The sequence below is a fragment of the Cebus imitator genome, unplaced genomic scaffold (genome assembly GCF_001604975.1).
Source record: "Cebus imitator isolate Cc_AM_T3 unplaced genomic scaffold, Cebus_imitator-1.0 Scaffold339, whole genome shotgun sequence".
NCBI lineage: Eukaryota > Metazoa > Chordata > Mammalia > Primates > Cebidae > Cebus > Cebus imitator.
In genome coordinates this window covers 973,599-986,321 of record NW_016107654.1, presented here as the reverse complement: position 1 = coordinate 986,321, position 12,723 = coordinate 973,599, and the positions used below count along the sequence as shown (strand labels likewise).

The 12,723-nt window shown below is 66.4% G+C and overlaps 4 protein-coding genes across 12 annotated transcripts in view; all 4 read left to right on the top strand.

Annotated features, from left to right (window-relative positions):
- Nucleotides 1–2,354, top strand: part of CYSRT1 (cysteine rich tail 1) — a 4,923-nt gene extending 2,569 nt beyond the window's left edge. The window contains exons 1-2 of one of the 2 annotated variants that reach the window (XM_017505505.2): nucleotides 1,143–1,521; nucleotides 1,885–2,354. In XM_017505505.2, coding sequence (XP_017360994.2) covers nucleotides 1,893–2,327 — 435 coding nt within the window. In that variant the 5' untranslated portion in view covers nucleotides 1,143–1,521; nucleotides 1,885–1,892 and the 3' untranslated portion in view covers nucleotides 2,328–2,354. Of the gene's footprint in view, nucleotides 1–1,142; nucleotides 1,522–1,884 lie in introns of those variants that run through there. The other variant, XM_037730306.1, reaches the window with a different exon arrangement.
- Nucleotides 1–12,723, top strand: part of C8G (complement C8 gamma chain) — a 618,926-nt gene that overhangs the window by 268,723 nt on the left and 337,480 nt on the right. The window lies entirely within an intron of this gene.
- Nucleotides 3,983–6,731, top strand: RNF224 (ring finger protein 224). The gene is given in 3 exon segments (XM_017505454.2): nucleotides 3,983–4,105; nucleotides 4,814–4,941; nucleotides 4,943–6,731. Coding segments are annotated over 3 exon segments (657 nt in total). The 3' UTR covers nucleotides 5,349–6,731.
- SLC34A3 (solute carrier family 34 member 3) lies at nucleotides 6,741–11,606 on the top strand. 8 transcript variants are annotated; one of them, XM_017505492.1, is made up of 13 exons: nucleotides 6,741–7,054; nucleotides 7,776–7,894; nucleotides 8,155–8,249; nucleotides 8,655–8,783; nucleotides 8,863–9,006; nucleotides 9,082–9,193; nucleotides 9,269–9,464; nucleotides 9,638–9,727; nucleotides 9,854–9,935; nucleotides 10,108–10,275; nucleotides 10,412–10,528; nucleotides 10,602–10,726; nucleotides 11,029–11,606. In XM_017505492.1, exons 1-13 carry the CDS (start codon nucleotides 6,977–6,979, stop codon nucleotides 11,491–11,493), a joined length of 1,920 nt encoding a protein of 639 aa, XP_017360981.1. In that variant the 5' UTR covers nucleotides 6,741–6,976; the 3' UTR covers nucleotides 11,494–11,606. The 8 variants fall into 8 exon arrangements, with proteins under 8 accessions (XP_017360981.1, XP_017360979.1, XP_037586214.1 ...); XM_017505490.1 differs by having other exon boundaries at nucleotides 7,776–7,899; nucleotides 8,067–8,249; XM_017505494.2 differs by lacking the exon at nucleotides 6,741–7,054 and adding an exon at nucleotides 7,061–7,621 and having other exon boundaries at nucleotides 7,776–7,899; nucleotides 8,067–8,249.

Below are 12,723 nucleotides of genomic sequence, written 5' to 3'. Positions count from 1 at the left end.
GTCCCGCGGCGTCCACTGTCCCGCTGCACCCACTGTCCCGTACCCGCCCACTGTGCCGTACCCGCCCACTGTCCCGCGGCGTCCACTGTCCCGCTGCACCCACTGTCCCGTACCCGCCCACTGTCCCGCGGCGTCCACTGTCCCGCTGCACCCACTGTCCCGTACCCGCCCACTGTCCCGCGGCGCCCACTGTCCTGCTGCACCCACTGTCCCGTACCCGCCCACTATCCCACGGCGAACCGGCCGGTGCCGGTGCAGACAGAGCTGCAGCCGGGCTGGAGGCGGGGGCCCAGGGCGGGGACGCTAGGGGCCCGTGTGGACCCCTCGCCTGCCAGCCAGAGGGTAACTGCAGTTTGAGGAATGAGACTCAAATGTCAGTGGCGTCTAAAGCCCGTGTCGTTGATCGTAAGACCCGTGACAAAACGTGCAAATCAAACAGTTTTTATCCGTGAAAAAAGCAGAAAAGCCGCTCGGCACGGTGCCGCACGCCTGGAATCCAGCACTTGGGAGGTGCAGGTGGGCAGATCGCTCGGGGAGTTGCGACCAGCCCAGGCAGCAGTGAGACCTACCTCGCCGGAGAATCGGCCTGCGCGGCGGTGCGCCTGCAGCCCTCCCAGCTACTCGGGAGGCCGAGGCGGGAGGATCCCCAGAGCCCGGGAGGCCGAGGTGCAGTAAGCCCAGATGGTGCCACTGCGCTCCAGCCTGGATGGCAGAGTGAGACCCTGCCTTGACTGAAGAACCGCTGGGCGCGGTGGCTCACGCCTGTAGTCCCAGCACATTAGGAGGCCGAGGCGGGCAGATCACCTGAGGTCAGGAGTTCAAGACCAGCCTGGCCAATACGGTGAAACCCTGTCTCTACTAAAAATACAAAAATTAGCCGGGGGTGGTGACGGGCTCCTGTAATCCCAGCTATTCCGGAGACTGAAGCAGGAGCTCGCCTGAACCCAGGAGGCAGAGGTTGCAGTGAGCTCAGATCGCGCCATTGCACTCCAGCCTGGGCAACAAAGAACAAAAGTCCGTCTCAAAAAAAAAAGGTAGAAAGCCCCAAGACCCTATCCTGTCAAACACCTTGGTCTCCGCTGAGTGGAGGCTCAGAGGCCCTGCCTCAGCCAGGGTTTTGAGGTGTGTGAGCAACAGCTGGGGACTGCAGCCCAGGAATTCGAGGGCCTCGCCCCACTTCCTTTCCGGAGCCGTGACCTCAGGCTCGCCTCCTGCCCTCACCTCTGGCAAGCTGCAGATGCCCTTTAGGGCCAGGCCGTGCCCCGGATGTGAGGGGACTGAGTCACTGGGTTCGGCAGTGCCCCTCGGAGCCCAGGTCTAGGCTGCCGCCCACCTGAGGATGAGGGGTGGGCCAGCGGCCGCGCTCCAGTTGCTGAGGCCTCTTGGGAACCCCATTTCTGAGCCCCGCCCATGGCCCCGCCCCTCCCAAGGAGCGAAAAGGCGCTGCCGGCCGCTCAACTCAGGCACTGGGACCTAGAGCTCCGAGGACCGAGAGGACAGACTGCCGCGCTGCCACCATCGGTGAGCCCTCAGCCCTGGGACAGCCCTGGGACTGCCCTGCAGGGTCAGCCCCTTCTCTCCAGTCTCTCACCCTCTCGCATCCCATTCCCAGCTCCATCTAAGGGGCAATGCCACCAGGGGAGGGCAGGATCCCTGGCAGGGGAGGCGGCGGGGAGGCACCAGCCCTCGCTCTCGCTTGGCTCCTGCCCATGACAGCAGTCTGGCACACACGTGCAGGTCACTTTGAGGTCACTGCACCCCTGGGTACGTTTGCCTTGGACAAGGCATGCTGCTCCTGGGTGGGGGCTTTCTTGGGCCACCGGCTTGTGGGCAGCCGTCCCACCCCACTGAGTCCGTATCTGTCTTCTCTGCCCACCCCTGCAGGCTGGGCCATGGACCCCCACGAGATGGTCGTCAAGAACCCGTATACCCACATCAGCATCCCCCGGGCTCACCTGCGGCCCGACCTGGGGCAGCAGTTAGAGGAGGCTCCCACCTGTTCCTCATCCTCGGAGATGCAGCCACTGCCAGTAGGGCCCTGTGCCCCGGAGCCAACCCATCTCTTGCAGCCGACGCAGGTCCCAGGGCCCAAGGGCGCCAAGGGTACCCAGGGGGCTGTGCCCATCCAGAACCAGCAGACCTGGCAACAGCCTGGCAACCCGTACGGCAGCAGTCGGCGCCCGGCCGGACTGACCTACGCTGGCCGTCCGCCTGTGGGGCGGGGGGACGACATCGCCCACCACTGCTGCTGCTGCCCCTGCTGCCGCTGCTGCCACTGCCCCCCCTTCTGCCGCTGCCACAGCTGCTGCTGCTGCGTCGTCTCCTAGCCCTGCCCGTCCTGCCAGGGCCAGGACCCAGGCAGTGCCTGAACATTCAGGGTGGCTACTGTCACGGCACCGGCCCCTTCCCACCAGGGACTGGGCATGGACCCACCAGGAAGGTGACCACTCAGCCCGAGCTCCTGAAACGGAATCCCAAGCCCTGGCTGGAGAGGGGTGCTCCTGATTACCTTAAGGCCCAGGCAATAAAGCAAGGTGGTCTCCCGGCAGCTCTTCTTTGCCGCGGGCTCCTTTGGGAGGGCCTTGTAGCTGGACGCAGAGCAGCTCTCCCCTTGTGTGGGCTCAAGGACACACGCGCACACACACAGCTCGGCCCCATGCACACTCGAGGACACACACGTGCACACACACAGCTCGGCCCCATGCACACTCGAGGACACACACGTGCACACACACAGCTCGGCCCCATGCACACTCGAGGACACACACGTGCACACACACAGCTCGGCCCCATGCGCACTCAAGGACACACACAGTCACCGGCGTTGCAGGGACAGGGCTGCCACTGCTCCCGACATCCACTCTCCCCCTGCCCTGCCGGTCTCCGGCCTGCCCAGAGGTGCCACGGGGACTTGCAGTGTGTCCACGGCCCTGGCCGAGCAGGGTCTGGATTTGAGCTCCCTGGGGTCAGTCTATGGGTCGGCCAGCAGGAGGATGGGACTGGGGGGACCTGAAGAAAGGCCTCCAAGAGGAGGAGCGTGCTGGCAGGAGGGCGATGGGTGCGGCAGGTGCCACAGGTTTCAGGGAGTGGGAGCTCAGGACAGGAGGGCCCAGACAGCCTGGATCACGCCCTGCCCACTGGTGATTCACCTCCCAGCCTCGGCTGGGATGTTTTTCTAGTTTCCCAGGAAATGTTGAATTCCTGCACGTCTGCTATCCTGCCTTGGGGCCTGGGCTTCCGGGAGGAGGCGGCCTGGACCAGGCCTTGAGGACGAAGCAGGGAACGGGGAGGGAAGGAGGCTGGGACCGTCTCCTGGTCTGTCTGAGCTGGGCGAGGGCCTCTCTGGGGCTGAGCTCGAGGTGCCAGGCTGCTCTGCACAGGTGCTGCCTCTCTGCTGCAGGCCAGGATGCCAGGAAGGGAGCGACTGCTGAGGCCAGTGTGGGGCACCCTGGTGTTCCAGGCAGGCAGAGAAAAGGCGAGGAGGCGGCAGCTGAGCTGGCCACGCAGGACAGACGGGTCTTCACACCAGGCCAGCCCTTCCCTGACACATGGTGACTAGCCCCACAGCAGAGCACGGCAGGGCAGGTGCCTGGCATGCAGAGGTCTCCAGGCGTGGGACGGATGGGTCACTGCCCTGACCCTGTGCAGGGACTTGGCGTGCCAGGCTCCCCGCCTTGCTCCGTCACCGGCCCCCACCGGAGGGTGACCGCACCCAGGCCAGCCACGGGAACCTGTCTGACCAGTCCTAGGGGCAGACTGCCAAGAGGGTGGGCAGGGGTGAGGAGGGGCCGTCTGCTTCCATCCAGTAGGGCTGTGAGTGGTCTTCGGATCCTGCCCACCCATCCCAGCCCCTCTCGGTCCCCTGACTGTGCTCTGCCTGCGTTCTGGTGTGGACAGGCTGACAGCACCTCCTGGAACCCAGGGCTCCCGGGTGGCCTGGGGGCTGCAGATGAGCAGAGCAGCCGGGAGCTGCCCGCTGAGGATGTGGCGTCTGGCGCTGTCTGGGGACCCCAGCTGGGAGTGGGGATCCCCAGACATGGAGCTGGCACGCCACCTGGAGGCCTTGAGGGCAGACACGGCCCCCTGCCATCCAGCGGGCACCAAGGTGCTGAGAAGCACAATGGCAAAGTCTGCAAAGGGCTCTGTGTCCGAGGGAAATCCCGGCAGGCTTCCTAGAGGACATGTGAGCGGAGATCGAGGCAGGAAAACAATCCAGTATGGAGAGGAGATTGAGGGAGGGATATAGCAAGGGTGGGGGAGGGGAGGGGCGGTGGGGAAGAGTGTGAGTGTGGGGAGAGGGGCTGAGAGTGGGCGAATGGAGCCCCCAAGGCTAGCCTGGATGAGGTGTTAGCAGAAGGTGGCCGGTCTGGATGGCAGGGTGGGCGGGGCCGCAGGGCACCTTATCTCCTGCAAGTGCATGGTGCCATCAGATCCAGTTTCAAGGCTTTTGTATCTGAAACGGGAGCCCACACCCGCCCAGCCGGCCACCTGCCTCTCTCCTGAGTCCTGTGTAAGGCCAGTAATGCAAGCCAGGAGGGAGCCACAGGGTGCCCTGGGTCCCCACCCCCTTCTCCGGCCACCCCCTGGCTGTGCATAGCGGCCCAGCAGAGCCCATGCAGGTAAGAGACCTGGGCTCCCGTTGGTTGTGAGGGTGGGGGCCAGGGCTGGGCCAGGGCGTCCTGTGAGAACAGGAGGCTGCCCGGCTGGTGCCCACATGAAGCAGAGGTGCCCGGACCCTGGTGTCTTCCTGCACCCTCCCTCCCAGGTCTGCACGCACCAGCCCCCCAGACCCAGTGCCTGACCTCTGGGGCAGGTTCCTGGGGCCAGCACCCCACCGACGGGGACAGTGCCCGAGGCAGGCTGTCCACTGCGGGCTTCCCTCTGGCAGGATGCTGCGGCCAGAGGGCCCCCAGGCTTCAGGGGAGGGCAGCCCCTGGAGGAGCGACTGCATCGTCTGCTGCTCGGCTTATGATCTCTCCGGGCACCTGCCCCGCCGCCTCCACTGCGGGCACACCTTCTGCCAGGCGTGTGTACGGCGGCTGGACGCACCGGCACCCGAGCAGCGCTGGATCTCCTGCCCACAGTGCCGCCAGAGCACGCCCACGCCTCGAGGAGGGGTGGCTATGCTGGACCTGGACCTGGCTGCTTTCCTGGCAGTCAAGGCTGAGCGGGAGCCGGCAGGAGTGCGGCCCCAGCCCCTCGCCTCCCTCAAAGGCGGCACCATCACTCAGCAGCCGGCGGGGCCGTGCCCTGCCCTGGGCCCCCAGCCCCACTTCCCTCGGCCCAGACACTGCTGCTGGGGCTGTGGCCGCCTCTGCTGCCCGCCCCCAGGCAGCCCCGAGGTCTGACTCTGGCCATGCCCACCCCTGCAGGGGAAATGCCTGCCTTGGAACCCCTGGCCACGCACAGCCCACCTGGAGCCACCTGGTAGCAGCGTTCTGTACACAGCTCCACGTGGCCCAGTGGGGTGCTGCGAACCCAGGCCACAGCCTAAGGTTGGAGACTGGGAGCCTTCGCAGGAGGCTAGTGACCTCCCGCCTGTCCTGGCCAAAATTACCAGACCCCCAACTAGCCCAACCAGATGTGCCTGCTGAGGCTGCTGCCGCCTGAGTGGACGGCAAGCCTGGCCCGGGCCTAGACCCGGCGCAAACGATGGCTCCCAGAAGGATGCAAAGGCCAGTCCCAGGGCCTAGGCTGCAGGCTGGAGGGCCGGGCCGGGCTGGGCTGTGCCCAGAGTAGGTCCCCTCTCCCACAAGGGTCCCAGTATGTGCCAGGAGGGCGGCAAGGCCACCTCCTTCCTCTCTGCCCTGCACGGAAGCCCTGTGAATTCACCCACTCTGCAAAACTCACGGAGTTCCCACTGTGTGCCGGCACTGTTCCTGGGGGTCCCGTGCAGGCACAAGGCCATGCAGCCATCGAGGAGGACGCCCCGGCGGGGCCTGCCTGAGGTCTCACAGCCCAGCTGGCCTCATCTTCGGCTGAACCTTCCCAGGCTCCCAGCAGCCACCACACAGACTGTTCAGAGGGGCCAGGGCCGGGGCTGGAGGCTGTGGATGGCAGTGACCCCCAAGGGAGTACTATGACACCCCACCCTGCCCCCATAGAAGGCAGTGTTACTCAGGAGCCCAGAGACAGACTGGTGCCCCCCACCACCGCCGGAGCAGGGTCGCAGGATGGGACGGAAGAGAATTTGCTGAGTGGACATTCAGAAGCGTCTACTTTCTCTGGGGCAAAGTCCCATGCACGCAGTGGGGGCTGGGCAGCCAGGAGAGCAGGCACAAGCAGCCCCTGGGCAGGACGAGCCTTGCGGGAGCTGCTCCATACCCCAGGTCAGGAAGGGGCCCAGTCCTCCTAGGGGACACCGCACAGGCCGTGGGGCCATCTGGGATTCTGCTGTGGAGAGCAGTGTGGCGGGCCAGGCAGTGGTGTCAAAGGTGGCCTGGGGGGCCCTGCCCTTCTCCCTCTGCAGATGGAGGCTGCCCACCTCCATCGCTGCTGAGGCCTAGCCCTATCCTGAACCTGGATCTGAACCCTCTGACCTCGGGCTGGGTGCCCTCCCTGGCTACACGAACAAGCCTGTCCTCCCCACTGGCAGGTGCAAAGGGCTTCCCTCCCCACTCTGTTGCGGAAGGGATGACCCTGAGAAGGTCTGCGGAGCCCTGAGATGCATGGAGGTGGGGACTGGAGTCTCCGGAGCCTGGGAAGGCCAGCCATGCTCTTGCATCCTGCCCGGCTGGGTCACACAGATGCCTGCTGGGGATGTCCAGTGCTGAAGGCCGGTGCCCTGCAGCGCCCTGAGCCTGATTCAGAGTGCACCTGGAGAAACCCTGCTCCAGGAGGGTTGGGCTGGGGCTTGGAGCTCCTGGCCACAGTGTGACAGGACGTGGATGGGGCCCAGGGGCCTTGGGGCCAGGAGGGTACCCCGTGGGGACTTGGGCTCCTGGGTAAACATTAATGGGCCCTGCGCCGGCAGGTCATGTGCATGATCAGGGGATCTTTGACCTGCACCCGCTCCCGCCCCGCTCCTGCAGGTGGCACCTCACCACCCACACAGGTAGGAGCTCCCAGGACCAGGCTGGGCCCAGGGACAGTGAGGCTGAGGCTGGGTGGCCTCCAAGCCCAGGGCTTGGGCCCCATCCTGAGCCTCCAGGACCTGAGGGCAGCAGACAGCAGGCTCGGCAGCAGGAGGGAGCGTGAGGCGGAGGACGCCTGGACCTGAGCCCAGACCCTGGGTGGAAGGTCCCCGTGGGCGGCACGAGGCTGTGGGGTGAGCAGGCCCAGGAGGATGAGAAAGCAGCTGCTTCGGGGCCAGGAGCCTTGAGGTGGTGTGAAGACACCTGGTCCCCACCTGCTCCCTATCACCAGGGCATGGGTCCCTTATCAAGCCAAGACGTCACTGATTGGTATCAAATGCCAAAGTCTAAGTCGGGACCATCCACAGTGTCCCTGATACACCTGATAAGAGAGGCCCCCAGGTCCCCAGTTCACAGTCGGTTCCGGCCTGAGCCTGCACCCTCGGCACCCGCCAGGCCTTCCAGGCAGGACCAGCAAGGGGGCCGGGGAGCCAGGGCCCCTCAGTCGGCCCCGGAATTGGACTAGGCTCTCCTGACAACTGCCTGAGGTCACTGTCGCCATCCCCCTGTGGATGGAGAAGGGGGTGGGGAGGGAGGGTGGCAGCCGAGGCCTCAGTTCAGGGAACCCAGGGGCACAAATTCAGCCTGAGGCCGGGGCCAGGGCAGGAGGAGGCGTGACTGACGCGTGGGTCTCCCCAGCAGATCCGGGTCTGGGCCTGGGTCTGTCCCTGCCCGAAATCCATGCCGAGCTCCCTCCCGGACAGCCAGGTCCCCCACCCCACTCTGGATGCAGTGGACCTAGTGGACAGGACGCTGAAGAATGCAGGTACCAGCAGGCCCCACGCCCCAGGCCTTGACCGGTCTGACCACCTGCCCCCCGGGCACTGGGCAGAGACAGACCTCCCGGGAGCCCACATGGTTCCGACAGCTCCACTCAGGTCCAGCCCAGCTGCAGCCCCGTCTTCCCTGTTCCGTTTCTGCCCCTCACTCCAGGCCTCTCGCGCCTCAGCCCCTCCTGGCCTGTGTCCTGGTGCCCCCAGCTGAGGGGGGTCCTGGAAATGGCCACACTCAATTCCACCCCCACAGGAACCTCTAGTTCTACTCCAGTCTTGCAGGAGGGCGACACAGACCCCTGGGCCCTCCCTCAGCTGAAGGACACCAGCCAGCCCTGGAAAGGTGGGTCTGGGGGTGCCAGGCTGGCAGGCCTCTGTCCCCCAGGGGCTGGGGGGAGACAGCAGGGTGGGGCCCAAACGGGCTGTTCATGGAGAACGCTGACATGCAGGCCCCTGGGGGGCAGCGCATGCCCCTCAGCCCATCATGTGTCCTGTCCTGGGGTGGACGAGCCACGCTCCCCATGCGTCCCTGCCCTCCTGCAGGTGGCTATCCTTCTTCGAGAGGGGGTCCCAGGGGCTTCTGGCTTGGAAAGGCAGGGGGAGTGGACAGAGGGGACCCAGGCCCTGCCCTGGGGGTGACAGAGGAGGAGGAAATGGGACCCCGCCCTGTCGGGGACCAAGGATGAGGGGCCTTGGGGGGGCAGTCAGGGTGGAGGCCTGCCAAGGACAGCCTGCCCTGTGTCCTCAGAGCTCCGCATGGCCGCCAGGCTGCGTCTCGTGGCCGGCAACCTCCTCAAGGCCTGCGGGCTCCTCGGGTGCCTGTACCTGTTCATCTGCTCCCTGGACGTCCTCAGCTCCGCCTTCCAGCTGCTGGGCAGTGAGTGACGGGCAGATGCCCAGGGCGGGGCGGGCAGCCAGCCCTCTGCAGCCTGAGTGCAGCTCTCTCGCCGGTGCAGGCAGACTGGCCGGAGACATCTTCAGGGACAACATGGTGCTGTCCAACCCAATGGCTGGACTGGTCATCGGCGTGCTGGTCACAGCCCTGGTGCAGAGCTCAAGCACGTCCTCCTCCATCGTGGTCAGCATGGTGGCCGCTAAGTGTGCGTGCAGCCTCCTTCCCCGGGTGGGGGCGGGGGCGGGGTGGGCCGCGGGCTGACTCAGCACCCCACCGGCAGTGCTGACTGTCCGGGCGTCCGTGCCCATCATCATGGGTGTCAACGTAGGCACATCCATCACCAGCACCCTGGTCTCAATGGCGCAGTCAGGAGACCGGGATGAATTTCAGAGGTGAGTTGCAGGTGGAAGGGCCGGGCAGGGCTGCACCCCGGCCGCCCCCCTCCCCCATCGACTCTGGGGTCGCAGGGCCTTCAGCGGCTCGGCGGTGCACGGCATCTTCAACTGGCTCACGACGCTGGTCATGCTGCCGCTGGAGAGCGCCACGGCCCTGCTGGAGAGGGTCAGCGAGCTGGCCCTGGGTGCCGCCAGCTTGGAGCCCGGGGCACAGGCGCCTGACATCCTCAAGGTGCTGACCAAGCCGCTTACACACCTCATCGTGCAGGTGAGGAGAGGCGGAGCAGGCTGGATGGGAGGCGGAGGCCGGACCTGCCCTGATGCAGGGTCAGCATTGAGGGCAGCAGCGGGCAGGGCTGGGCTGGACCCTGCGGGCGTCGGAGCCCCAGCTGAGCCCTGAGGGAGGGTCTCACACCCTGTCACGACCCCTCCGGCCCCCAGCTGGACTCTGATGTGATCATGGGCAGCATCACGGACAATGCCACCACCAACAGCCTCATTAAGCAGTGGTGCAGCTCTACTGGGCAGCCGGTGAGGCGCCACCCAGCCCCTCCCTGACCCTGGCCCCCACCTGCTGAGCCCCACCCACCTCACCTTGAGCCCTCTGACCTCTGTCTGCCAACTGAGCCTGTCCTGAGTCCTCCCTGCCCTCGCCAGACCAAGGGGAACAGCAGCGACTGTGGAGACTCCGGCCCCTGCGAGGACAGGAACGGCACCGCCCCAGCGGATAGGCTGCCCTGTGAGGCCTGGCCCACCCCACGCCCCCCAAGCCCCCCAAGCCCCCCATGCTCCCCCTCACCCACCCTTGCAAAGAGAGGAACAGCACAGCCCTGTGGACAGGCTGCCCTGTGAGGCCGCCTGCGCCAGCCAGCCCCTCAAGCTCACCTTAACTGCCCCTACCCCACCTCCAGGCCAACACCTGTTTGCGGGCACGGAGCTCACGGACCTGGCTGTGGGCTTCATTCTGCTGGCCGGCTCCCTGCTGGTGCTCTGCAGCTGCCTGGTCCTCATTGTCAAGCTGCTCAACTCTGTGCTGCGTGGCCGTGTGGCCCAGGCCGTGAAGACCATCATCAACGCGGGTGAGGGCTGGGGAGGAGATGCGGTGGCCAGGGCTGACCCGGCATCCCCCGCAGACTTCCCCTTACCTCTGGGCTGGCTCAGCGGCTACCTGGGCCTCCTCTGCCGTGGCCAGGGCTGACCCGGCATCCCCCACAGAGATCCCCTTCCCTCTGGGCTGGCTCAGCGGCTATCTGGCCCTCCTCGTGGGAGCCGGCCTGACCTTTGTACTGCAGAGCAGCAGCGTCCTCACAGCGGCCATCGTACCCCTCATGGGTGAGCAGGCGGGCAGGGGCCTCCGGAGCAGGGGCTCAGGCTAGAGCCCTGTGGTGACCCCCAGTTCCCTCAGGAGTCGGGGTGATCAGCCTGGACCGGGCGTACCCCCTCTTACTGGGCTCCAACATCGGCACCACCACCACAGCCCTGCTGGCCGCCCTGGCCAGCCCCGCAGAAAGGATACTCAGCGCCCTGCAGGTACTGCCCGCCCACTGCCAGAGCCTGCCAGGCTCCCTCTCAGCCCCATAGAAAGGAGTGTCCCCAGCCCCACGTCCCCAGGTGGGCTGAGCCCCTGCCCTACCTGACCCCCAGGCTGGCCATGCCCCCACCTTCACAGACCCCTTCCCTGGCCATGACCCGCCCTCCCGGAAACCCCAGGCTGGCCGCGCCCCTGCCCTCCTGGACCTGGTCCCTAGCCACCAGCCTCAGCCCTACTGTTCAGCCTCCTTGGTGACCCCATCTCATCGGGCCCAGGCCCCTGACGGCCCCCTCGCCCCCAGGTCGCCCTCATCCACTTCTTTTTCAACCTGGCGGGCATCCTGCTGTGGTACCCGGTGCCTGCGCTGCGGCTGCCCATCCAGCTGGCCAGGCACTTTGCGGCAGTGACTGCCCGTTACCGCTGGGTGGCTGGGGCCTACCTGCTGCTCGGCTTCCTGCTGCTGCCCCTGGCAGTCTTTGGGCTCTCCCTGGCAGGGGCCACGGTGCTGGCTGCCGTCGGGGGTCCCCTGGTGGGGCTGGTGCTCCTCGTGGTCCTGGTTACCATCCTGCAGCGGCGCCGGCCGGCCTGGCTGCCGGCCCGCCTGCGCTCCTGGGCCTGGCTCCCCATCTGGCTCCACTCTCTGGAGCCCTGGGACCGCCTGGTGACCCGCTGCTGCCCCTGCAAGGCCTGTAGCCCCCCGCAGGCCACCACCAAAGAGGCCCACTGCTACGAGAACCCTGAGGTCTTGGCCTCCCAGCAGCTGTGAGGGTGGGCAGCGTGAGGACTACCCTGCCCTCCCTGGCTGGGAGGACTCTGGAGGGTCCTGGGGGAGGGGTCCCCTGCTCCCCTTCTGTGCAAATAAACCAGGCTGTTACCCCAGGTGAGCGTCCTCACTCCCCTAAACAGGGGCCACCTGGGCAGGGGCAGGGGATGCGGCCCAATGCTGCCCCCCGGTGGACACTCTGGGGCCCGGGGCTCAGGTGCAGGTGACACCTACCTCCACTGGGTGTTTCTCACCACAGCTGCTGGGGACAGAAGCTGCCAAGGAATGGGGCCTAGGGGGCGGGGACTTCCCACAGCGGGAGCCAGGGTCCCTCCCGAGGGCGCAGGGGAGAGCCCAGCCTTCAGGGAGCAGGGCAGGTGGTTTGGGGCTGGGAGGCCCCGGACCCCCTCTGCCCCTGGCTGATGTCACGGTTGGGGTGGGGCCTGGAGTCCCACCAGGTACGTGGGGTGTGAGGAGGGGACCCTGATGGCTCGGAGGGCCGGGTGCTCCCTGAGGCACCCCCTGCCCCTCTGCCCTCTATGTCTCTCGGCTGGTCCTGGGCTGCGTCCCCAGGGACGCTGCTATGCAGGGCTGGGCCATGGCAGGTCTCAGCTCCCAGAACCCACTGGGAAGCCGGCCTCCCCTGCCAGGCTGGGGTGCACTGAGGCCTCGCGCTGCCACGGGGAAGGCCTGTCCCGGGAAGGCCTGCCCATGGGGTGGGCCCAGGAGAGCAGGCAGCGCCCATGGGGAGGACTTGGGAGCCGCGGTGAGGGGGAGGGCTTGCCCTCCCTCCACTGTGCGGTCGGGTTTCCACACAGGAAGGCTTGTCTGTTGGCCAGTGGTAACTGGACACCCGGGGGGGGGGCTCCTGCCACCTCTCGCCCAGAGCTTCCCATGGCCCCACCCCAACCCCCACTCCCCGCAAGGGAAGAAAGCTCTGGGTCACCCCAGAACCCCAGCTCTCCGTCAGACACACACAAACAGGTGGGCGGAGGTGGCCCCGTCAGGGACCGGTCTGGTTTGATCATTTCTTTTCTTTCTTCCTTCCTCCCTCCCTCCCTCTCCCTCCCAACCTTTTCTTCTTTTGAAACAGTTTTCTCTTGTTGCCAGGCTGGAGTGCAGTGGTGAGATCTTGGCTCACCACAACCTCTGCCTTCCAGGTTCGAGCGATTCTCCTGCCTCGGACTCCCGCTTACAGGCACGTGGCACCATGCCAGGCTACTTTTTTTTTTT